This window comes from Gadus chalcogrammus, chromosome 20 (genome assembly GCF_026213295.1).
Source record: "Gadus chalcogrammus isolate NIFS_2021 chromosome 20, NIFS_Gcha_1.0, whole genome shotgun sequence".
Taxonomy (NCBI): Eukaryota; Metazoa; Chordata; class Actinopteri; order Gadiformes; family Gadidae; genus Gadus; species Gadus chalcogrammus.
This window is the reverse complement of record NC_079431.1, coordinates 12,082,564-12,100,063: the sequence shown is the minus strand read 5'-3', so window position 1 is coordinate 12,100,063 and position 17,500 is coordinate 12,082,564. Positions and strand designations below refer to the sequence as shown.

General features: G+C 50.7%; 1 protein-coding gene across 1 annotated transcript in view; it reads left to right on the top strand.

Moving 5' to 3' along the window:
• LOC130373767 (glutamate receptor ionotropic, NMDA 2D) overlaps positions 1 to 17,500 on the top strand; it is a 36,660-nt gene that overhangs the window by 18,218 nt on the left and 942 nt on the right. The window contains exons 7-16 of the mRNA XM_056580400.1: positions 1,119 to 1,324; positions 2,417 to 2,585; positions 4,304 to 4,457; positions 4,779 to 4,911; positions 6,752 to 7,040; positions 7,604 to 7,764; positions 9,655 to 9,724; positions 9,927 to 10,044; positions 15,143 to 15,378; positions 16,540 to 17,433. Coding sequence (XP_056436375.1) covers positions 1,119 to 1,324; positions 2,417 to 2,585; positions 4,304 to 4,457; positions 4,779 to 4,911; positions 6,752 to 7,040; positions 7,604 to 7,764; positions 9,655 to 9,724; positions 9,927 to 10,044; positions 15,143 to 15,378; positions 16,540 to 17,433 — 2,430 coding nt within the window. The remainder of the gene's footprint in view (positions 1 to 1,118; positions 1,325 to 2,416; positions 2,586 to 4,303; positions 4,458 to 4,778; positions 4,912 to 6,751; positions 7,041 to 7,603; positions 7,765 to 9,654; positions 9,725 to 9,926; positions 10,045 to 15,142; positions 15,379 to 16,539; positions 17,434 to 17,500) is intronic.

Genomic DNA, 17,500 nt, shown 5'->3' with positions numbered 1-17,500 from the left:
CTGCTCAACCTCTTCCATTCAGGCGCGTCCATGCCGGCTGTTTTGAAATGTGTGTGTTTGTGTGTGTGTGTTTTTTTTTTGTCTGATTGTGGGTAAATGTATGTGTTCATCCGTGTGTGTGTGTGTGTGTGTGTGTGTGTGTGTGTGTGTGTGTGTGTGTGTGTGTGTGTGTGTGTGTGTGTGTGTGTGTGTGTGTGTGTGTGTGTGTGTGTGTGTGTGTGTGTGTGTGTTCGTTTGTGTACTGTGTATGTTTGCATATGTGGGCCTATTTATTTCAGTTCTTTTCCCGGTGTGTTTCCGTTTTGGTGTGTTCTTCTCATTGTGTGTCACACCTCTGTGAGCGATGCCGTGATATCCTTACCTAAGCTTACCTGCCACCACAAGAAACCGCTGATCATGTCAAGACGTTGCAACAGGCGACGCATGGCTATGCCAAGGCGATATAATCTGGCTTGTATCCACGTCAAAGACACGTAACATGTTAAGAGGGGATATAGGGGACAAGACATTTCCCTGCAGAGATGCGAGAGGCATGACCGCGCACGGCTGTCACGCACAAGCAGACGCGTGACATTTTCAGGTTAATGCAGGAGGACACGTTGCAAAGCTGCCTGGTAGCATCGGGCTTTGGGTGTAATGCCACAGCCATCCGTCAGCTGCTGCTGAGTCAAATGCTTTGTGAGATTATCTGTTCTGGTTGGCTGCACCTACCTCTGTGTGAGACAATTCAAAGTTTAGAACGCTCCCGGCTAATTTCTGGCCAATCGGGGCACCTCTTCCCTGATGGGTTAGGGAAAACCATGTTTCATGTTAATCCCATCTGGGCACACCGCACTATCATCTGAATGGTAGGAGATCTATTTTGATGGAGGTAGCGGAGACTGAGTTGTTTTTTTGGAGTGGTTAAATTTGAAAACTGTGCTTTGTTCTGCTGTTTCTCTTTACCACTCTCAAACCCCACCTACAGCCCCTTTAACCCAATAGGAGGACAGCTCATGCTGGTGCTCAAGCGATGACATCATCATCATCATCATTGCGTTTCAGGTGCGTTTGATTGGCCCACACCCCGCCCACGGCCGCTCAGCTCTGACCCCCCCCCTGTGGTGTGTTCCCCCCAGGTAGGCTGGTGGGAGAACGGGGCGCTGAGGCTCCGCTACCCGGCCTGGTCCCGCTACGGGCCCTTCCTCAAGCCCCCGGACGACGCCCAGCACCTGCGGGTGGTCACCTTGGAGGAGCGGCCCTTCGTCATCGTGGAGCTGGCGGACCCCGCCTCAGGCACCTGCATCCGGGACTCGGTGCCCTGCAGGAGGCCCCTCAACGCGAGGTCTGGGGCTCAGCTCTCCATGGTTACAGTGTTGGATGTTATGGCAGGGTCTTTGCTCGTGCTCGGGTCGTGTCACATAAGCTAGGCTACGATGCACCGTAGCCTTTCAGGAAACGTTAGCCTGCGCATGATTCTTTATTTTAATACAAATTGAACATCTTGACATTTGAATGTCCCAATGATTGTGCACCACCAGATCCGTTCAGTCATTGTGCGTTCCCTCTGCCTGTCAGTTTCTATTTCCATGCACCTCCATCAATCATTGAATAATGAATCACTGAAAGATATCACATGTGAATATTATGTTGTATAGAGATTTGTAATATCTCTAAGGTCCTAATATGTTATTATATTTTCGTATTCTCCTGAAACAATATCAAATCTCTCTTCACACACACATTCACGTGCGTGTACGTGCGCGCGTGTGCGTGTGTGCGTAATTGAAATGAATGTGTTAGTATTATACACAGGAATGAAAGATAATAAAGTGCGCGGTGCAGCCCTCTCCTCCACTCTATCGGAGCGTTAACAAGCGGAGCAGAGACCTGTACCCAAGCCGCCGTTGGCGCAGAGACCTGGCCATCACAACAATCAATCATGTATCAAAACCGGCGCCTCTATAGACGGGCCACCCTGATCGATAGCATATGTTTCCCCAGAGATCCAGGGGAGAATGGCTCAAGGATCTGGAGTAAGGAATCAGAGAGAGAGGGGGAGAGACAGATTGAGAGAGTGAGGCATTTATAGGTTATCCGTTTCTGAATGGGATGAAAGCACTTAGCCTGCCCAGGCCTGTTAGGAATGTCGCTGAGGGCTAAGCTAAACTACTAGCTCTCTGATCAGTTTACATCCCATCGCATCGTTTTTGACCTTCTCTCTGCCTTCCTCCTCTATCTTTCTGTCTGGTTCACTCTACCATTTCTTTTTTTCTTAATTCCATTCATGTGCTTTTCAATCCATCCATGCTTCCTCTGTGCACACGAGCACCATTCGGTATGACATAATTCCCTCCTCAATGTCATGTGTCTCCTTGCACATGTTTATCCACCCTAACTCTGCACCTCTCCTCTGCTCTGTACCTTGTGTGTACAGTTCTATCCAAGAGGGCGTGGCCCCCATGAAGCAGTGCTGTAAGGGCTTTTGCATCGATATCCTCAAGAGATTGGCCAAGATCGTTGGCTTCACTTATGACCTTTACCTCGTGACCAATGGGAAGCATGGGAAGAAAATTGATGGAGTATGGAACGGCATGATTGGAGAGGCAAGTTCACTCACCCTTAAAATTCTATATGGGCTCCTGTGCATCACTGTGTTTGTGTGTGTGTGTGTGTGTGTGTGTGTGTGTGTGTGTGTGTGTGTGTGTGTGTGTGTGTGTGTGTGTGTGAGTCTGTGTGTGTGTGTGTGTGTGTGTGTGTGTGTGTGTGTGTGTGTGTGAGTCTGTGTGTGTGTGTGTGTGTGTGTGTGTGTGTGTGTGTGTGTGTGTGTGTGTCCTCAAAAGATTGATCTATATGTGTGTTTTCTGTTTTGTGAATGTATGTGTATGTTGGTTAGTTGGTTGTGTGAGTGTGTGCGACATTCAAGCACCCTCCTACAGTCACATTTTTAGGCCTGTGTGGATGTTTCCCGGGTAACCAGTTAAACACAATGTGTCACATCAATCATCACGAGAGTCACGGGCCCATACGTCCCCAACCAAAGGCAGCGTTCTGACAGCTGTCATTTATTGTGCACACGCACTCTCACACACACATACAAACACACACACACACCTACACACACACACACACACACACACACACACACACACACACACACACACACACACACACACACACACACACACACACACACACACACACACACACACACACACACACACACACACAAACCTAAACCTAGACCCACAACCCACACACACCAACGCACGTGCGCACACTGAGATCAAACAGGTCTCATGCGACTACACGCAGATGTGGAGGGGCTGTCAGGGGCTTCTGGCGGTGCTGCACCAAGTCTTTGCTCTTTTTCTTGACTTTTTGGTGGGAAAACCAGCAGGGGGTCCAGCCAAGACACACATGTTACTGCCTCAGTCTCTCACCCACCCCCTTTGGACATGGATGAAACCGAAACTGGTAGAGTGATTGACGTAAAGGCAAACAGGACCTCGAGTGGGCATACACTCTAAATATACCAACACAAACATACACACACAGACACATGCACACACCAATACAATCATCCACATGAGCGCACAAGCACACAAACAGCCATAAATGGACGCACATGAAGACACACATTGTTCCCTGGCGGTCACTGTCTCCTGGAAGACCCCCTGCCGTCTCCTAATCCCAGGAGGGGCTCGCTAAAGGCCAGTATCTGCAGGATCCGACCCCATCGCGCTCACCGCCACGCTCCCCAGATTCATCACTAGGGCCGGACCTGTCCCTCAAGCCGTTGCCATGGAGAGGAACACAAAAAAGTGATTGAAAAAAATAAAGGGGCCAAATGCATTTTATTTCGGGCCCGTAATGTCTCTCTTTTGATCAGATGCTCCAAAGCCCGTCGTCTCTTTGATCAGGTAATCCAGAGAGTTGGCGGAAAGGGAAGTTGCTATGCCGCCGCACGGCTTGGCTCCCTGCTCGTCTACGTTTTTCTGCTGACGTACTGTGAAGTGAGAATGTGCCATGTCTAATGTAGATTAGCATTTCAATCCCTCCAGTCAGCACACATCGCTTTCATAGTTTTCTATTCTTTTTTTTTTGGCGTCTTATACCAGTGCTGGGAGAATGGTGCGCTGAAGTGCGGTGTTTGAAGGGAGGGTCGCCGGGGGCAGTTTAGACGTCCTCCCTTTGTCCCCTTTGTGGATTTAACCAAAGAGGCCGGACCAGGATCGGTTATTTTACCCATTAAGGTCCGGTCAGCCATTTTGCGATGTTGACTATCTCTCCGTTGACATTGCAGCTTTTCCACTGTGTTAAGGTTGTGTACAAGAGAGCGGACATGGCCATCGGCTCTCTGACCATCAACGAGGAGAGGTCAGAGGTCGTGGACTTCTCCGTTCCCTTCGTGGAGACGGGTATCAGCGTCATGGTCTCTCGTAGCAATGGCACCGTTTCGCCTTCGGCTTTTCTAGGTGAGCCCCAGAGTCAAGGCTCTGATTGCTTAGGGGGGAATGAAAAATGTCATGAATGTTATACAACTTTAAACTGCATCTGTTTGACAGTAGCTTCGGAACATGTTATGCGTAGTTGATCAGTTGCTGTAGACCACTTTGTCGTCTTCACTATCATTTCTTGATCGATGTCCATATTAGTCAATGTGTAAAGTGTTTATACATATGGAATAAGGATGTCATTGTCTAATAATCAAGTTATTCTAGTGAGGCCGCTGCATTGCGGATTCTTCTCCTAACTACGTTGTCGTGTGTTTGCTGTATTTGTATTCCCCCCCATAGAGCCCTACAGTCCGGCTGTGTGGGTGATGATGTTTGTCATGTGCCTGACCGTGGTGGCTGTGACCGTGTTCATCTTCGAGTTCTTCAGCCCCGTGGGCTACAACCGCAGTCTTCGGAGCGGAAAGAGTGAGTGATGATCCAAGCTCTCCCCAGTCTGACAGAGGGCCCCTGAGCTCTTCCCATGTCCCCCAGTCTGACGGAGGGCCCCTGAGCTTTCCCCAAGTCCCCAGTCTGACAGAGGGCCCCTGAGCTCTTCCTGTGTTTCCGTCTGACGTGGGGCCCCCTACGTCAGACGGGCTCTCCATCAGGCTGTTGGCTAACGGATCAGGCAGGCAAACAACATCAAGCATCGGCATGGTGACGTTCTTGAAGTGCGATTGACTTTGGGTTTATTTTCGATTTTCCCAGTAATCTTCCCATGTGTGGTCACACACAGTACTCACTTCCACAATTAGAAACAGGATAGAACACAGTGTCTTTGTGCGAGTTTCATGTAAAAGTAGCGTTGAGCGTTACCTGAAACGAACGGAAAACGGAGAATACCAGAATCCTGTGAAACAGGAAAAAAGAGATTTATGTTGCACTGTTTCCTAATGCTTCAGTATTGACGCAGCCATATTTTATTCAGCAACACCGTTTGCACGCATACATCAGCGTGCCTGGCACCGATCGCTCCCTCCCCACCACCTTGCTCCTCGCTGTGATCGCTGAGCACCGTGACGTCTCTCCTCTCTCTCTCCGTCATCCTGCGTACACGCCGTTTCCCCGTCGCACTCATCTATCTCTCATCCTGTTCTTCAGGTCCCCCTTCCTCTTTTGTCTCCGTCTGCGCCTTGCCGCCGTCCTCTGACCGCGGTGCGCCCAGCTCCTTTGGAGCGTTGATTTGATTTGTTCTATGTAGTCTAATCATCTGTAAGATCACACGGTAGCATCGCTGAACGCCACGAGGCTCAGAAACGTATCGACTGCGCCCGCGAGAATGGGTGTCAGGGGACCCGGCAGATATTTACTTTCTACAGTATAAGACCTGTGACAAATCATTACAAGGAAACTGTACAAGAGCCCGCTTCTAACTGCCGCAGTGGAACAGTAGTGAACACGTTGTTCCCTGTGTGATGGATAAAGTATTCTCTGCATATGTAAGCTACTGGCTAGAACACAAAAGATGCACCGCAGCCAACTAATAGCCTGGTTTTACATCGTCTCCGTACACACTACTGTATTTACAGGGTCCAGCAACACTCAAATGTTCATTCAATAATCCTTCCACCACTGAGTTTGTTATGATTGGTTCTCTGATTTGAATGTGGAACAGCCCCTCCTGCTAATTGAAATATGTGGTTTTATCACTAATAGGCATACAATGAGGGATTTATTACAGTCAAACACAGGTATCCAATGAGAATAGGAACTATCATTAAGATCTTATTACACAGCTTCCTTCCTATCTGCGACAGGATAAAAACAAGACTTTGGGTGCAAGCCAGTGCCTGATGAGCCCAGCCAAGTGGCTAGCCCAGCCAAGCTACTAGTCAATTCTGTCTACTTGTTATGCCCAGCCAAACTACTAATCAATTCCAGAAACAAGCCCAGCCAAGCTATAGTCAATTTAGGCCACTAGCCCAGCAAAGCTTCTAGTCATGTAAAGCTACTAGCACAGCCAAGCATTAGCACATTCCAGCCACTAGCCAAGCCAAGCTACAAATCTATTCAGGCTACTAGCCTCGCCAAGCTAAAGTTAATTCAAGCTACTCGACAAATCAGGCTACTAGTAATTTCAAGCTACTACCCCAGCCTCTATTATTTATTATCACGAATACTCACCCAAGCTAATGGATAACTAGTGCATCTAGTAGTCGAGCCAAGCTATTAGTTTAGTCACATTACCGTAGTGTGTATTCACACATTACCCATTGCAACTCACTACTTGTCCAGCTATGCTACTGCTGTTGGCCACTGCTACTCACTCCAACCTCACTGCAGCCTTCCGCCCAGCCTACCGTCCCCTTACTCTGTGCTGCTCCTCTCACAGAGACCGGTGGCTCCACCTTCACCATCGGGAAGTCAGTGTGGTTGCTATGGGCCATCGTTTTCAACAACTCGGTGCCAGTGGAAAACCCCAGAGGAACCACCAGCAAGATCATGGTGCTGATCTGGGCCTTCTTCGCTGTCATCTTCCTGGCCTCCTACACTGCCAACCTGGCCGCCTTCATGATCCAGGAAGAATACATCGACACAGTGTCTGGCCTCTCAGACAAAAAGGTACGCCGCGGTGCTCTGTGCATACCGATCATGTGGAGGACGGAGGACGGAGGTTTGAGGTGGTGTCTGGAGCCTACCTGCAGACGAGGGCCGCAGCCCACATTTCCCATCTCAGACGAATAAAGTTGATCTTATCTCATCCCTCCTTCTTCCTTAGTGACAATTATCTGAATTCAATGTCACTTTGAATAAAACACTTTGCTAAATACCAAGATAGTAAATAGAGGGCGGAGGCAGGGAAATGTGAAACGGTCGTCAAATCAGGAGTTACTGCAGCGTTTGTTTTGAATAATGTGTGGGCAAATAAGGACGCAATTAAATGCCAACGCCAATAACTCGATGAGCGTGATCCAGAATATGAGGGAGAGTTGAAAATAATAAAGTCCACAGATTGTTCTCTTGTCTAACGTCTTATTGGCGTGTGTGTTTTAAGGCCCGTCCGGCACACAAGTAGGTCAGACAGCTGGGTGCACAGTCTGCCTGTGTCTCATGGCCCTTCTGTCTTCATTACCCCCCCCCCCCCCCCCCCCTCTCCCCTGCGCCCCCTCCCGTCGCGCCACCAGTTCCAGCATCCCGAGGAGCAGTACCCACCTCTCAAGTTTGGCACGGTGCCCAACGGGAGCACGGAGAAGAACATCCGGTCCAACTACCCGGACATGCACCAGTACATGGTCAAGTACAACCAGAGAGGGGTGGAAGACGCCATACACAATCTCAAGACCGGGTCTGTGTTTCAATCCTTCTGTGTGTGTGTCCCGCTTGATGGTCCGTCATGTACTTTTCTTTTCCATGCTAATCCATCTATATTATTTTTCCTTCATCTTTTATGTGTTGCTCTTCGCTTTCGTAACTTAACCGAGACATTTGTGTTCTTCTGCACTTTCCGTCCCGGCCTCTTGCTCTCCCTCACTGTCTCTGTCTTTCTCTCTGACTCCGTTTCTGTCACTCTCTCTCTCTCTCTCTCTCTGAACTCGTCTCTCTCATCCCCACTCTTAACACTCTTTCCACTCCACTCACAGCAGCGCAATCAGCCTCCCCCCTCTTCACTTTCTGGAAGAATCTCTATCACCCGCCGCGAGTGTTGCATAATCCCAGTTTTACTTTCTCATAAGACGCTGTCATCGCGTCTCGATCCCCACTGCCTTGACACCCCAATTATATCCCAGTGTTAATGTGCCTCCGATCGAGGAACTCTTTCTCCCGCTCTCTCTCTTTTTTCCGCTCCGGCTCTTCCTTCCTCTCTCAGCGCTCCGCTGCTCATATCTCTCTTCTCCGGTCCGCCCTCTGTTCCCTGGCATTCTTTTTTTTTCTTCTTGGGTCCTCTCTTTTTCGCTCTCTGTTTCTCTTGATCTTTTTCTCCCTCCCAGTGTGTTTTTCTCAGTTTGTGTGTATTTAAACTTTATAATCCTCGTCGCTCTCTGACTCTCCCCCATGTCTTCTTCCCCCTGAAGTGTGTAAATCTCCCCCTGGTCCCTCTTCTCCTGTCACTCTGCTCACAGCACCATATAAATCCTATCACCAGCCCGCCCTGCCTTTGGTTCCACACACACACACACACACACACACACACACACACACACACACACACACACACACACGCACACGCACACGCACACGCACACGCACACCACACACACACACACACACACACACACACACACACACACACACACACATGGAAACATACGCAGACAAAACAGAAAAACACGGAAACACAAACATCAGATGCACACAAATGCCGGAAAACACATGCACACATATGAACATGCATGCATACACACTCACACAGTAATACACGCACACACACACACGCACAAACAAACACTCACACTCACACTCACACACTCTCTCTCACTCTCACATTCACACACATACTCAGAATCAGACTCACACTCACACTCACACTCAGACTCACACTCACTGATACAAATAGTGCCTCCTTATCCATCCCTTACTCAGAGTTCTCCCTCTGAATCCTGAATTATTTTTCCACTGCCAAGCAGGCTGTACGATTCATCACATTCCCCCTTTCCTTGTCATTATTTAACTTTCCCTTTCCCGTCGCGCCCCCCCCCCCCGCGTCCTCCACTGCTCCCTGCCTCCCCTGAGCTCCCTCCCTGTCTCTCTCTCCCTCACTCGCTCTCTCTCTCTCCCCGCTTACTCTCTCTCCCTTACACTCTCTCTTCCTCACTCTCTACCTATCTCTCTCACTATCTCTCCCCATATCTCTCTCCCTCCCTCTCTCCCTTACTCTCTCTCCCCCCTTACTCTCTCTCCCTTACGCTCTCTCCCTCACTCTCTCCCTATCTCTCTCCCTCTCACCCTATCGCTCTCCCTCTCTCCCTCCCTCTCTCTCTCTCCCACTTACTCTCTCTCTCCCTTCCTGTCTCTCTCTCTCTCTCTCTCTCTCTCTCTCTCTCTCTCTCTCTCTCTCTCTCTCTCTCTCTCTCTCTCTCTCTCTCTCTCTCTCTCTCTCTCTCTCTCTTATCCTTACTCTCTCTCTCGCCCTCTCTCTCTCTCTCCCTCTCTGTATCTCTCCCTCACTCTCTCCCCCTTACTCTTGCTCGCTCTCTCTCCTATTAATGATGAATGAATCTCCCTTAATCCCTTACAGGAAGCTGGATGCGTTTATTTATGATGCTGCAGTACTGAACTATATGGCCAGGAAGGATGAGGGTTGTAAGGTAAGGAAAAATATGGGTGCACACCTTTTACTTTTAGAGGACTCGCCACAGGCTTAGTGCTCATTCCAACATATCAGAACTGGTCAACGCCTCATTTCAATGTCCATGCCGCGTGCATGTGTGTCTTCTCAGTGAATCGCTATTGCTGTCTCTGTCTGGACTATAGATTTCCAATGGAGGTCTGTTTGTGTTCTCTTCCAAGGTGATGACCATAGGCTCGGGGAAGGTTTTTGCCACCACAGGCTACGGTATCGCCCTGCACAAGAACTCACGCTGGAAACGTCCTCTTGACCTGGCCCTGCTGCAGCTGGTGGGAGACGGTGAGGAGGGGAGTGGGAGGGGGCGGGAGGGGGGAGGGGGAGGGGAGCTGGAGGGGAGTGGTCGCTTGGGGGAGATGTGACAAAGAGATGGAAGAACGGGTGAGGTACGGCGTTGAGGAAGAGGAGGAGGAGGCGGGCGAGAGAGTCTTAGTTTTGAATGCATCAAGGCATGCTGTGAAGAAGAGGGAGAGCATGCATGAACACTCAGTCAGAGGGGAGCGGTGAGCAATGACCTGGGCTGTGTGTGACGGTCGTGAGGGGAGGACTTACCGATCGTGGGGAAGAGCTGGTGGTGCTATTTTCATCTTGCTGCTGCTTCGAAGCGTTGTACCAACTTGTGCAGTTGTTCAAACTGTGCATAACCCAGGCCTCCCCCCACCCTCCTCTTTTGTTTTGTGACCCATCCATCTCTGTTTTCCTTCCCCCTCCCCCCACTTTGTTCACACCTAACTGGCTGGGAGAGAGCAACTGGATTTATGTTATGCGCCTGCTTGTTGCTGAGGAGAATGTGCCCGAACCTGCACGCTGCTGCTTACATAGTCATCACAGATAACTTGAGGCAGGCCGGGAGGCAGAGGGAGTGTGAGGAAAATAACTGAACAGAGACAAGCCCAAATAAATCCATGTTTCAAATATTTATAAACAGCAGCTACAGAAGCAGGTAGGAACCAGACATGAAGCAGATCCGATAATTAAATCCTTTATCGAGCTAGGTGGTATTAAGATGCTATGTTTGTCTAGCACGCGTACAGCTGTATAATATAATTATGTACAAGTCACAGTGTGTGTGTGTGTGTGTGTGTGTGTGTGTGTGTGTGTGTGTGTGTGTGTGTGTGTGTGTGTGTGTGTGTGTGTGTGCGTGTGTTTGTGTGTGTTTGTTTGTGTGTTGATACAATGTGTCACGCAGAAATACAGGGACAGCGCGAAAATCTGTTTTTAGCCGTGCTTGTCAGAACACTAATGCTTAATTGTAATTTTGCATGGTCAGTCACTCACACACAAACACAGACACATTCAGACACGCACAAACACATACACACACACACACACACACACACACACACCATGTTTTGTCTCAAGAGAACACCCCTCGTTTGGCTTGCTCATGCTTTAAATCGGCTTTGCGAGGACGCAAAAGACAAAGGCCTTTAGCTGATTCTGGCACACACACACAAACACACACACATTCAGCGTCAGCTGCTTACACACTGATAATACCAATTTCATACACCAATCTAATAAATAGCTTCAGCATCTGCATTGCCAGAGAATCCAGTGATGACATCACCCTGTATCAGTATGTAAACATGTCTCTGTTAATGACTCTGGGTTGGCAGTGAGCTAGGCTACATTAGCCCTAGCCCGTGCTAGCTCCCATAGCCTGCTTCATCATCGGCTGTAGCTGCAGGCCTTTGAGGAGGGGCAGACTAGACGGATCCAGTTAGAGGCTGCTGTTGAATACAGAGGTTCCAGGTAATAGAAGGGTGATATTGAAGTGGATTACAGAGGAGGGGGAGGGCGGCTGAGGGAGGGGGGGGGATTAGCTTGTATGGGATTGAAGGGGGCTCACATTCATGGTGGCTCAAGGGGCCACACCTGTGCAATTGCCGCTCGGCTCTCAGAGAAATGTCTGTGCGGCGCACCTGCGGCCCGGGCTCTGTGGCGTCTCCGCCGTGTCCTTCCGGGTGGAGGTATATACCGTCTTACAACCGCATTAGTGAAGGGATGTAAGGGGAAAATCAGCAAATGCTTTTGGGGTTTTTCAATCTAGAGAGTGTTTTGTTGTGCTTGTTGTTGCCCGCGGTGATTCGTAAGGAAGCACTACCAAATGGTCCATTGATCTGTCTACAAGCGGCGCTGGGATAGAGACACTAGTGCTGACGAGCAGAGTTTCCCACCTCGCAGCGCATCAGACCCGCTTCGTCCTTTTTTCCACGGCGTCAGGACTTTTGATTCCGAGAATGTGTTATTCCAGCGGTTCCCTTAACACGTCTCATAGTGACAGGCAAAAAAAAGAGATAGAGAGGACGAGAGACGTACATTTCCTCAGAGGAAATGTTCGAATAAACAAAAGCACTACCGTAATTATTAAGGGCATGAATGTGACCCCGATTTGAGAACACTGTCATGTTTCTATATTAAATGATACAAAATGAAATATAGTGTGTTGCAACTTCGGTCCGTCTTGTGGTTGGGAAACCTTAGCAATTGCATGTGAAGAAGCGTACGGTTGGTGATTATAAGGGTATTTTACACAGGTCCACTGCTCAGAAACCAAGAGGCTTTGTGTGTCCGGACACGTTTAGCACGACGCAATGACGGAAATGGATGCTTAAACAGATCTCTGAACGGTCTCACGCACACCAAAGGAAGCAGAAAAGCCTGGACCCGCATTAAGAGGCATGGTGCATTCCTAGACTGCATGGCCCCGTGGTGGCCGTGTGACCTGAGCAGTCCCGGGGAATCGACAGCTGAGGGGATGAGCAACGCCTGCACAATGCTGTGATGAAGTCAGAGAGCCAAGGAGTGAGAAGGGAGGCCATAGAAATAGGAGAGGGCGGGGTGTGTGTGTGTGTGTGTGTGTGTGTGTGTTGGGGGGGGGGGGGGGTGGTTGAGGATAGGAAGTGAATCACTGGAAGTCAAGTGGGAAGGGAAATTCCAGGAGCTGAGCCAGAGATAATGTGAGAGACTTCGGCGAGGAACTTTTCAAGTCAGGGACGGATGTAGGGCTTTCTGTTCATCTGAATCCTTCACTCACACATGCTCTTCAAATACCCCCCCCCCCCCCCGGCCCCTACCCCACGACCACACATACACACACACACACACAGATGAGATGCCTCCCATTGAATGGTACGTTGTCGATTTGACCACTGACAAGATGGAGCCTCAGCAGTGCATCAGTGTGTGTGTGTGTGTGTGTGTTTGTGTGTGTGCACGTGTGTATGTGTGCGTACGCGTGTGTAGGCGTGCGTCTCGGCCGAATCGCAGCCGCTGCCGCGCAAATCTGCCAGTGAGCTGCCTTCGCACCGCGGTCCATCTGTTGCGCCTTCTCCAAGTCACAGCTGATTGGCTAATGGTGTTCTACAGCAGATACATTAGCCACATCACTCAGATGACTGATTCGGCTTCATCTGAACCATGCCAAGCACGCCTAATGATGCCACAAGATGAAACGCCAGTGTGCCGCCAGCAGCTGCGGCGCCCCGGCATACTGCAGGGTATAGTTGAATGCAGACCCCCCCCCCCCCCCCCCCCCTGGAGAGCCTCAGAAGCTGGTGTTGCAGCATGTAACAGTGTGAAGGGCGGCAGCTCGGCTGGCCTCAACGCAAGCACAACTGGCTGCGCCTCCACCTCCTCCTTGGCCTCCTTATTGGTGTAACCCTTAGCGCACATTTCAGCATTGGTCGGGAGAGCGCGCCTCTTTCATCCCGCGGTTGAACCACGATGCCATAGCCTCGGGCTGTCCAGCGCTATGATATCCCCCGCATCCCCTCCACAGCCAATCAAAGGCCGACTTGATCAAGTAAGCAACTCCTTGTGGTTTTGCAGCGCTGAGAACCCCTGAAACCCACCAGAGCTTACGGTGGTGATGGACATCCTGACCATCCCCGGCCGCAGCACAATTAAATGATTATGATCTCCTTCCTGCTCTTCTCTGTCCCTTCCCCTCCATAGCCGTAGCCCCGTCCTCCTTCTGTTTTCCTTCTGTTCTCCTTCTGTTCTGGTGCGCTCTCTCTTTCTTCGCATATCTTGTCCTCCTTTTAACAACGCACTCATTCTCTTTAAGATGAGTAGGGGTCCCTGCTGTTTATTATAATGACACAATCTCAGCCCCTCTCGCTCCCTCTCTGCATTCAATCCCCTTACTCTGCCCCCCCCCCCCCCCCCCAATACACATTTCCCCTGACACGTTTCTCCGCCAGAGGAAGAGCGCGGCTGTTCACCACCCTCCCTCTCTCCTCTAAGTCTTTGTTTACTCACTGCTCTCTCTCTCTCTCTCTCTCTCTCTCTCTCTCTCTCTCTCTCTCTCTCTCTCTCTCTCTCTCTCTCTCTCCCTCTCTCTCCTCTCTCTCTCTCTCTCTCTCTCTCTCTCTCTCTCTCTCCTTCTCTCCTTCTCTCCTCTCTCTCTCTCTCTCTCTCTCTCTCTCTCTCTCCTCTCTCTCTCTCTCTCTCTCTCTCTCTCTCTCCTCTCTCCCTCTCTCTCTCTCTCTCTCTCTCTCTTCTCTCTCCTCTCTCTCTCTCTCTCTCTTCCCCCTCTCTCTCTCTCTCTCTCTCTCTCCTCTCTCTCTCCCTCCTCTCGTCTCTCTCTCTCTCTCCCTCTTCTCTCCACTCTCTCTCTTTCTCTCTTCCTCCCTCTCTCTCTTCTCTCTCTCTCTCTCTCTCTCTCTCTCTCTCTCTCTCTCTCTCTCTCTCTCGCCTCTCTCTCTCTCCTCTCTCTCTCTCTCTCTCTCTCTCTCTCGGAGGCCCTCTCCACATCCGTCCCGTCGGCCCTCTCCTCGTGCCTCCTCCTCCTCCCTCCCCTCACAGAGCCGCTGCTGCCCACCCGCTCCTGCTTTACTCATTTACTGCGAGTTACAATGTTGAGATTAGGTTGTCTGGGCCATTTTGCTCTCCAGTGCTACTTCATTGTTTTAGACTCTCTCTCTATCCCTCCCGCTTTTGCTGCCTCCCTCCCTCCCTTCATTGTGCTTTCGGGCTCTTTCCTTTCTGAAACACGGGTGCCTTTATCATTATTGACCTCTGACCTTGGCCGGTCACCTTGGTTGATGGACTAACAGAGAGCCTCAAGACCTATCCCCCCAAGCTAATTATACCAACTCCATGCCCCCACCACCTCTCCCCCTCCCTCTCTCAATTAACCTTGAAGTAACCCAACAACACACACAGGCTTCCTTCTGCCAAAGTTCCTAACCTTGATTCTTCTTCTTGTCCAACATGAATCCCTTCCACTCCCACTCTTCTCACTCTCCTATCTCCTGTCCCCTCCCCCATGCCTCCCCCCTCCCTCCCTCTTCCCCTTTCACCCCATCCATTACCCCCCCTGCCCTATCTTCCACCCCTCCACCCCGTGCTCCCTTGGTCCCCGGGTCTCCAGATGAGATTGAGATGCTGGAGCGCCTCTGGCTGTCGGGCATCTGCCACAACGACAAGATCGAGGTGATGAGCAGCAAGCTGGACATCGACAACATGGCGGGGGTCTTCTACATGCTGCTGGTGGCCATGGGCCTCAGCCTGCTGGTGTTTGCCTGGGAGCACCTGGTCTACTGGAGGCTGCGCCACTGCATGGCGACCAGCTCCGGCAAGCTGGACTTCCTCCTGGCCATCAGCAGAGTACGCTTATACAATTATTATTATTATCAAGTTTGCATTGTGTTACTCAGATGTTTGTATGTGTGTGTATGTGTGTGTGTGTGTGTGTGTGTGTGTGTGTGTGTGTGTGTGTGTGTGTGTGTGTGTGTGTGTGTGTGTGTGTGTGTGTGTGTGTGTGTGTGTGTGTGTGTGTGTGTGTGTTTATGGATCCTTTTGTTTATGCATGATTCTTCTTGTGCTTTGTGTTTGTTTGCATGTGTAAGACTAAGCGGTACATAACTACACACACAAAAAACACAACCCCACAAACACACATAGAGAAACACTGGCCATTCAAGCACACACGGCTCCTCTTTCCTCCATATTTCACATTTGCATACTTCAAACTATGCCTTGGTGCCATCTGTTCTTCTTGACCTCTACGTTTGTGTGGGCGTTTTTGTCCGTGCATGTTTTTATGTGGGTGTTTATGTGGTTGATTGAATGTGTGGTTTCATATATGAATATCCGTCATTACATTCACACACACAGAAACATAGACCCAGTGTCTGTGTTTGTGTGTGCTCACTCATGCCTGTGTGTTTCTCCTGTTTTACCTGTTTGTGTCCTTATCTGTTTCCCTTGTGTTAGAAATGTTGAAGACGTGGGTCAATCCAATCCCTCTCAGTCAACTGTGGAGATTAATTGAAATTCAATTCTGCTCAGACCCTCCAAAGAAGTAGCCTCTGATGTGTGCGCTTATTCCTGCTTTGCAGATAATACAATGTAGCTCTTGTTCTACTGTATGTATGCATTCAATGTCATTAAAGAGGCACGTCCTTCAATTTCACAAAAACAATAGGATGAAGCGCTTAAGGAGAAAAATGAACCACAAATTGATTCTGCAAACTCCTCGTGATTGTATCTCTGTATTTCCATTTTTTCTCTTACCCTCTTTTTCGATGGCTGTGCACAACCGTTTCTAAACCTGGGGAGAAGCAGTGTGTGTTGTCTTTGCGGACCTTCCCTGTCCTTTAACACTGATGCGTGCGATCCGATTACCTCCCCTGGTGTTCATGCATCATGTCGCAGCAGCAATGTCACCGCATGGCCAATATAGATCCGTCCTATGAGGGGGTCGACGAGCGACGCATGATGAATCGTGTGCTTTTTTTATTCATGTATTTTTTTTATATATCTCAGGGCATGTACAGCTGCTGCAGCTTTGAAGACGAAACCACGCCAGGGGGCGCTAAGTCTCTGCCTCATCACCACGGGGCCATGGTGGCCATGCCGCCGCAGCAGCAGCACGTGGTCAACACTTCCGTCAGCAACCAGGCCATCGCCATGGCTCAGCAGCAGCAGCAGGTACCCCAGCCCCAGCAGCAGCCACCCCAGCCCGTCTACAAAACCCCACTCCCGGGGTCGCCTCCCACTGTGGTGCACACCGGGACTTCGCTGGGTCCGCCCATCACCCCGCTCGCTGGGGCGCCTCTTCCCTGCAGCACCTTTCTTCCGCGGCCCGACCGCAGGCTGGCTGTGGTGGATCGCTGGAGGTTGCCCAAGTCTGCTACCGCCACCAACCCCATGGCTGTGGTGCGGGGGCCGGCCATCCCAGACATGGGCCCCTTTTCTCAAAAAGTGCCCCCAAACTGGGCTCAGACTGCTGGAGGTGGTGGGGGGCTAGACGGCTATAAGAGATATTATGGTCCCATTGACCCTGAGGGACTGGGGCCCTGCATGGAGCAGCAAGCAGGGTCCCAGACCCCCAAGACTATACCAAGGGGCCACCCCCAGCCCCCTCCAGCCAGTGTGGCCTTCTACTCAGAGAAGGGCATGGACCATGGATTGGGGAAGAGGGTGGTGGGAGGTGGCGGTGGAGGTCAGGGGAAAGGGGCCACTAAGCCTCTGGGCACTCCCAGACTGCCTGCTAAGAGCCAGGCCCCTCTACCTCCTAACCCCCCGCTGCCACATCCCTCTCCCCCTCTCCCCTCATCCTTCTGGAGGAAGCGCAGGCCAAAGAAGCCCAAGGAGCCTGGGGGCCCTTTGTACGAGAACATTCTACCCCTGGGGCGGAGGGGAGGAGGGAGGGACGGAGTGAGGGACGGAGGAGGGCGGAGGGCACGCCCCCTCTCTCCTCCTCTCTCACTCCCCGTGCCCGTTC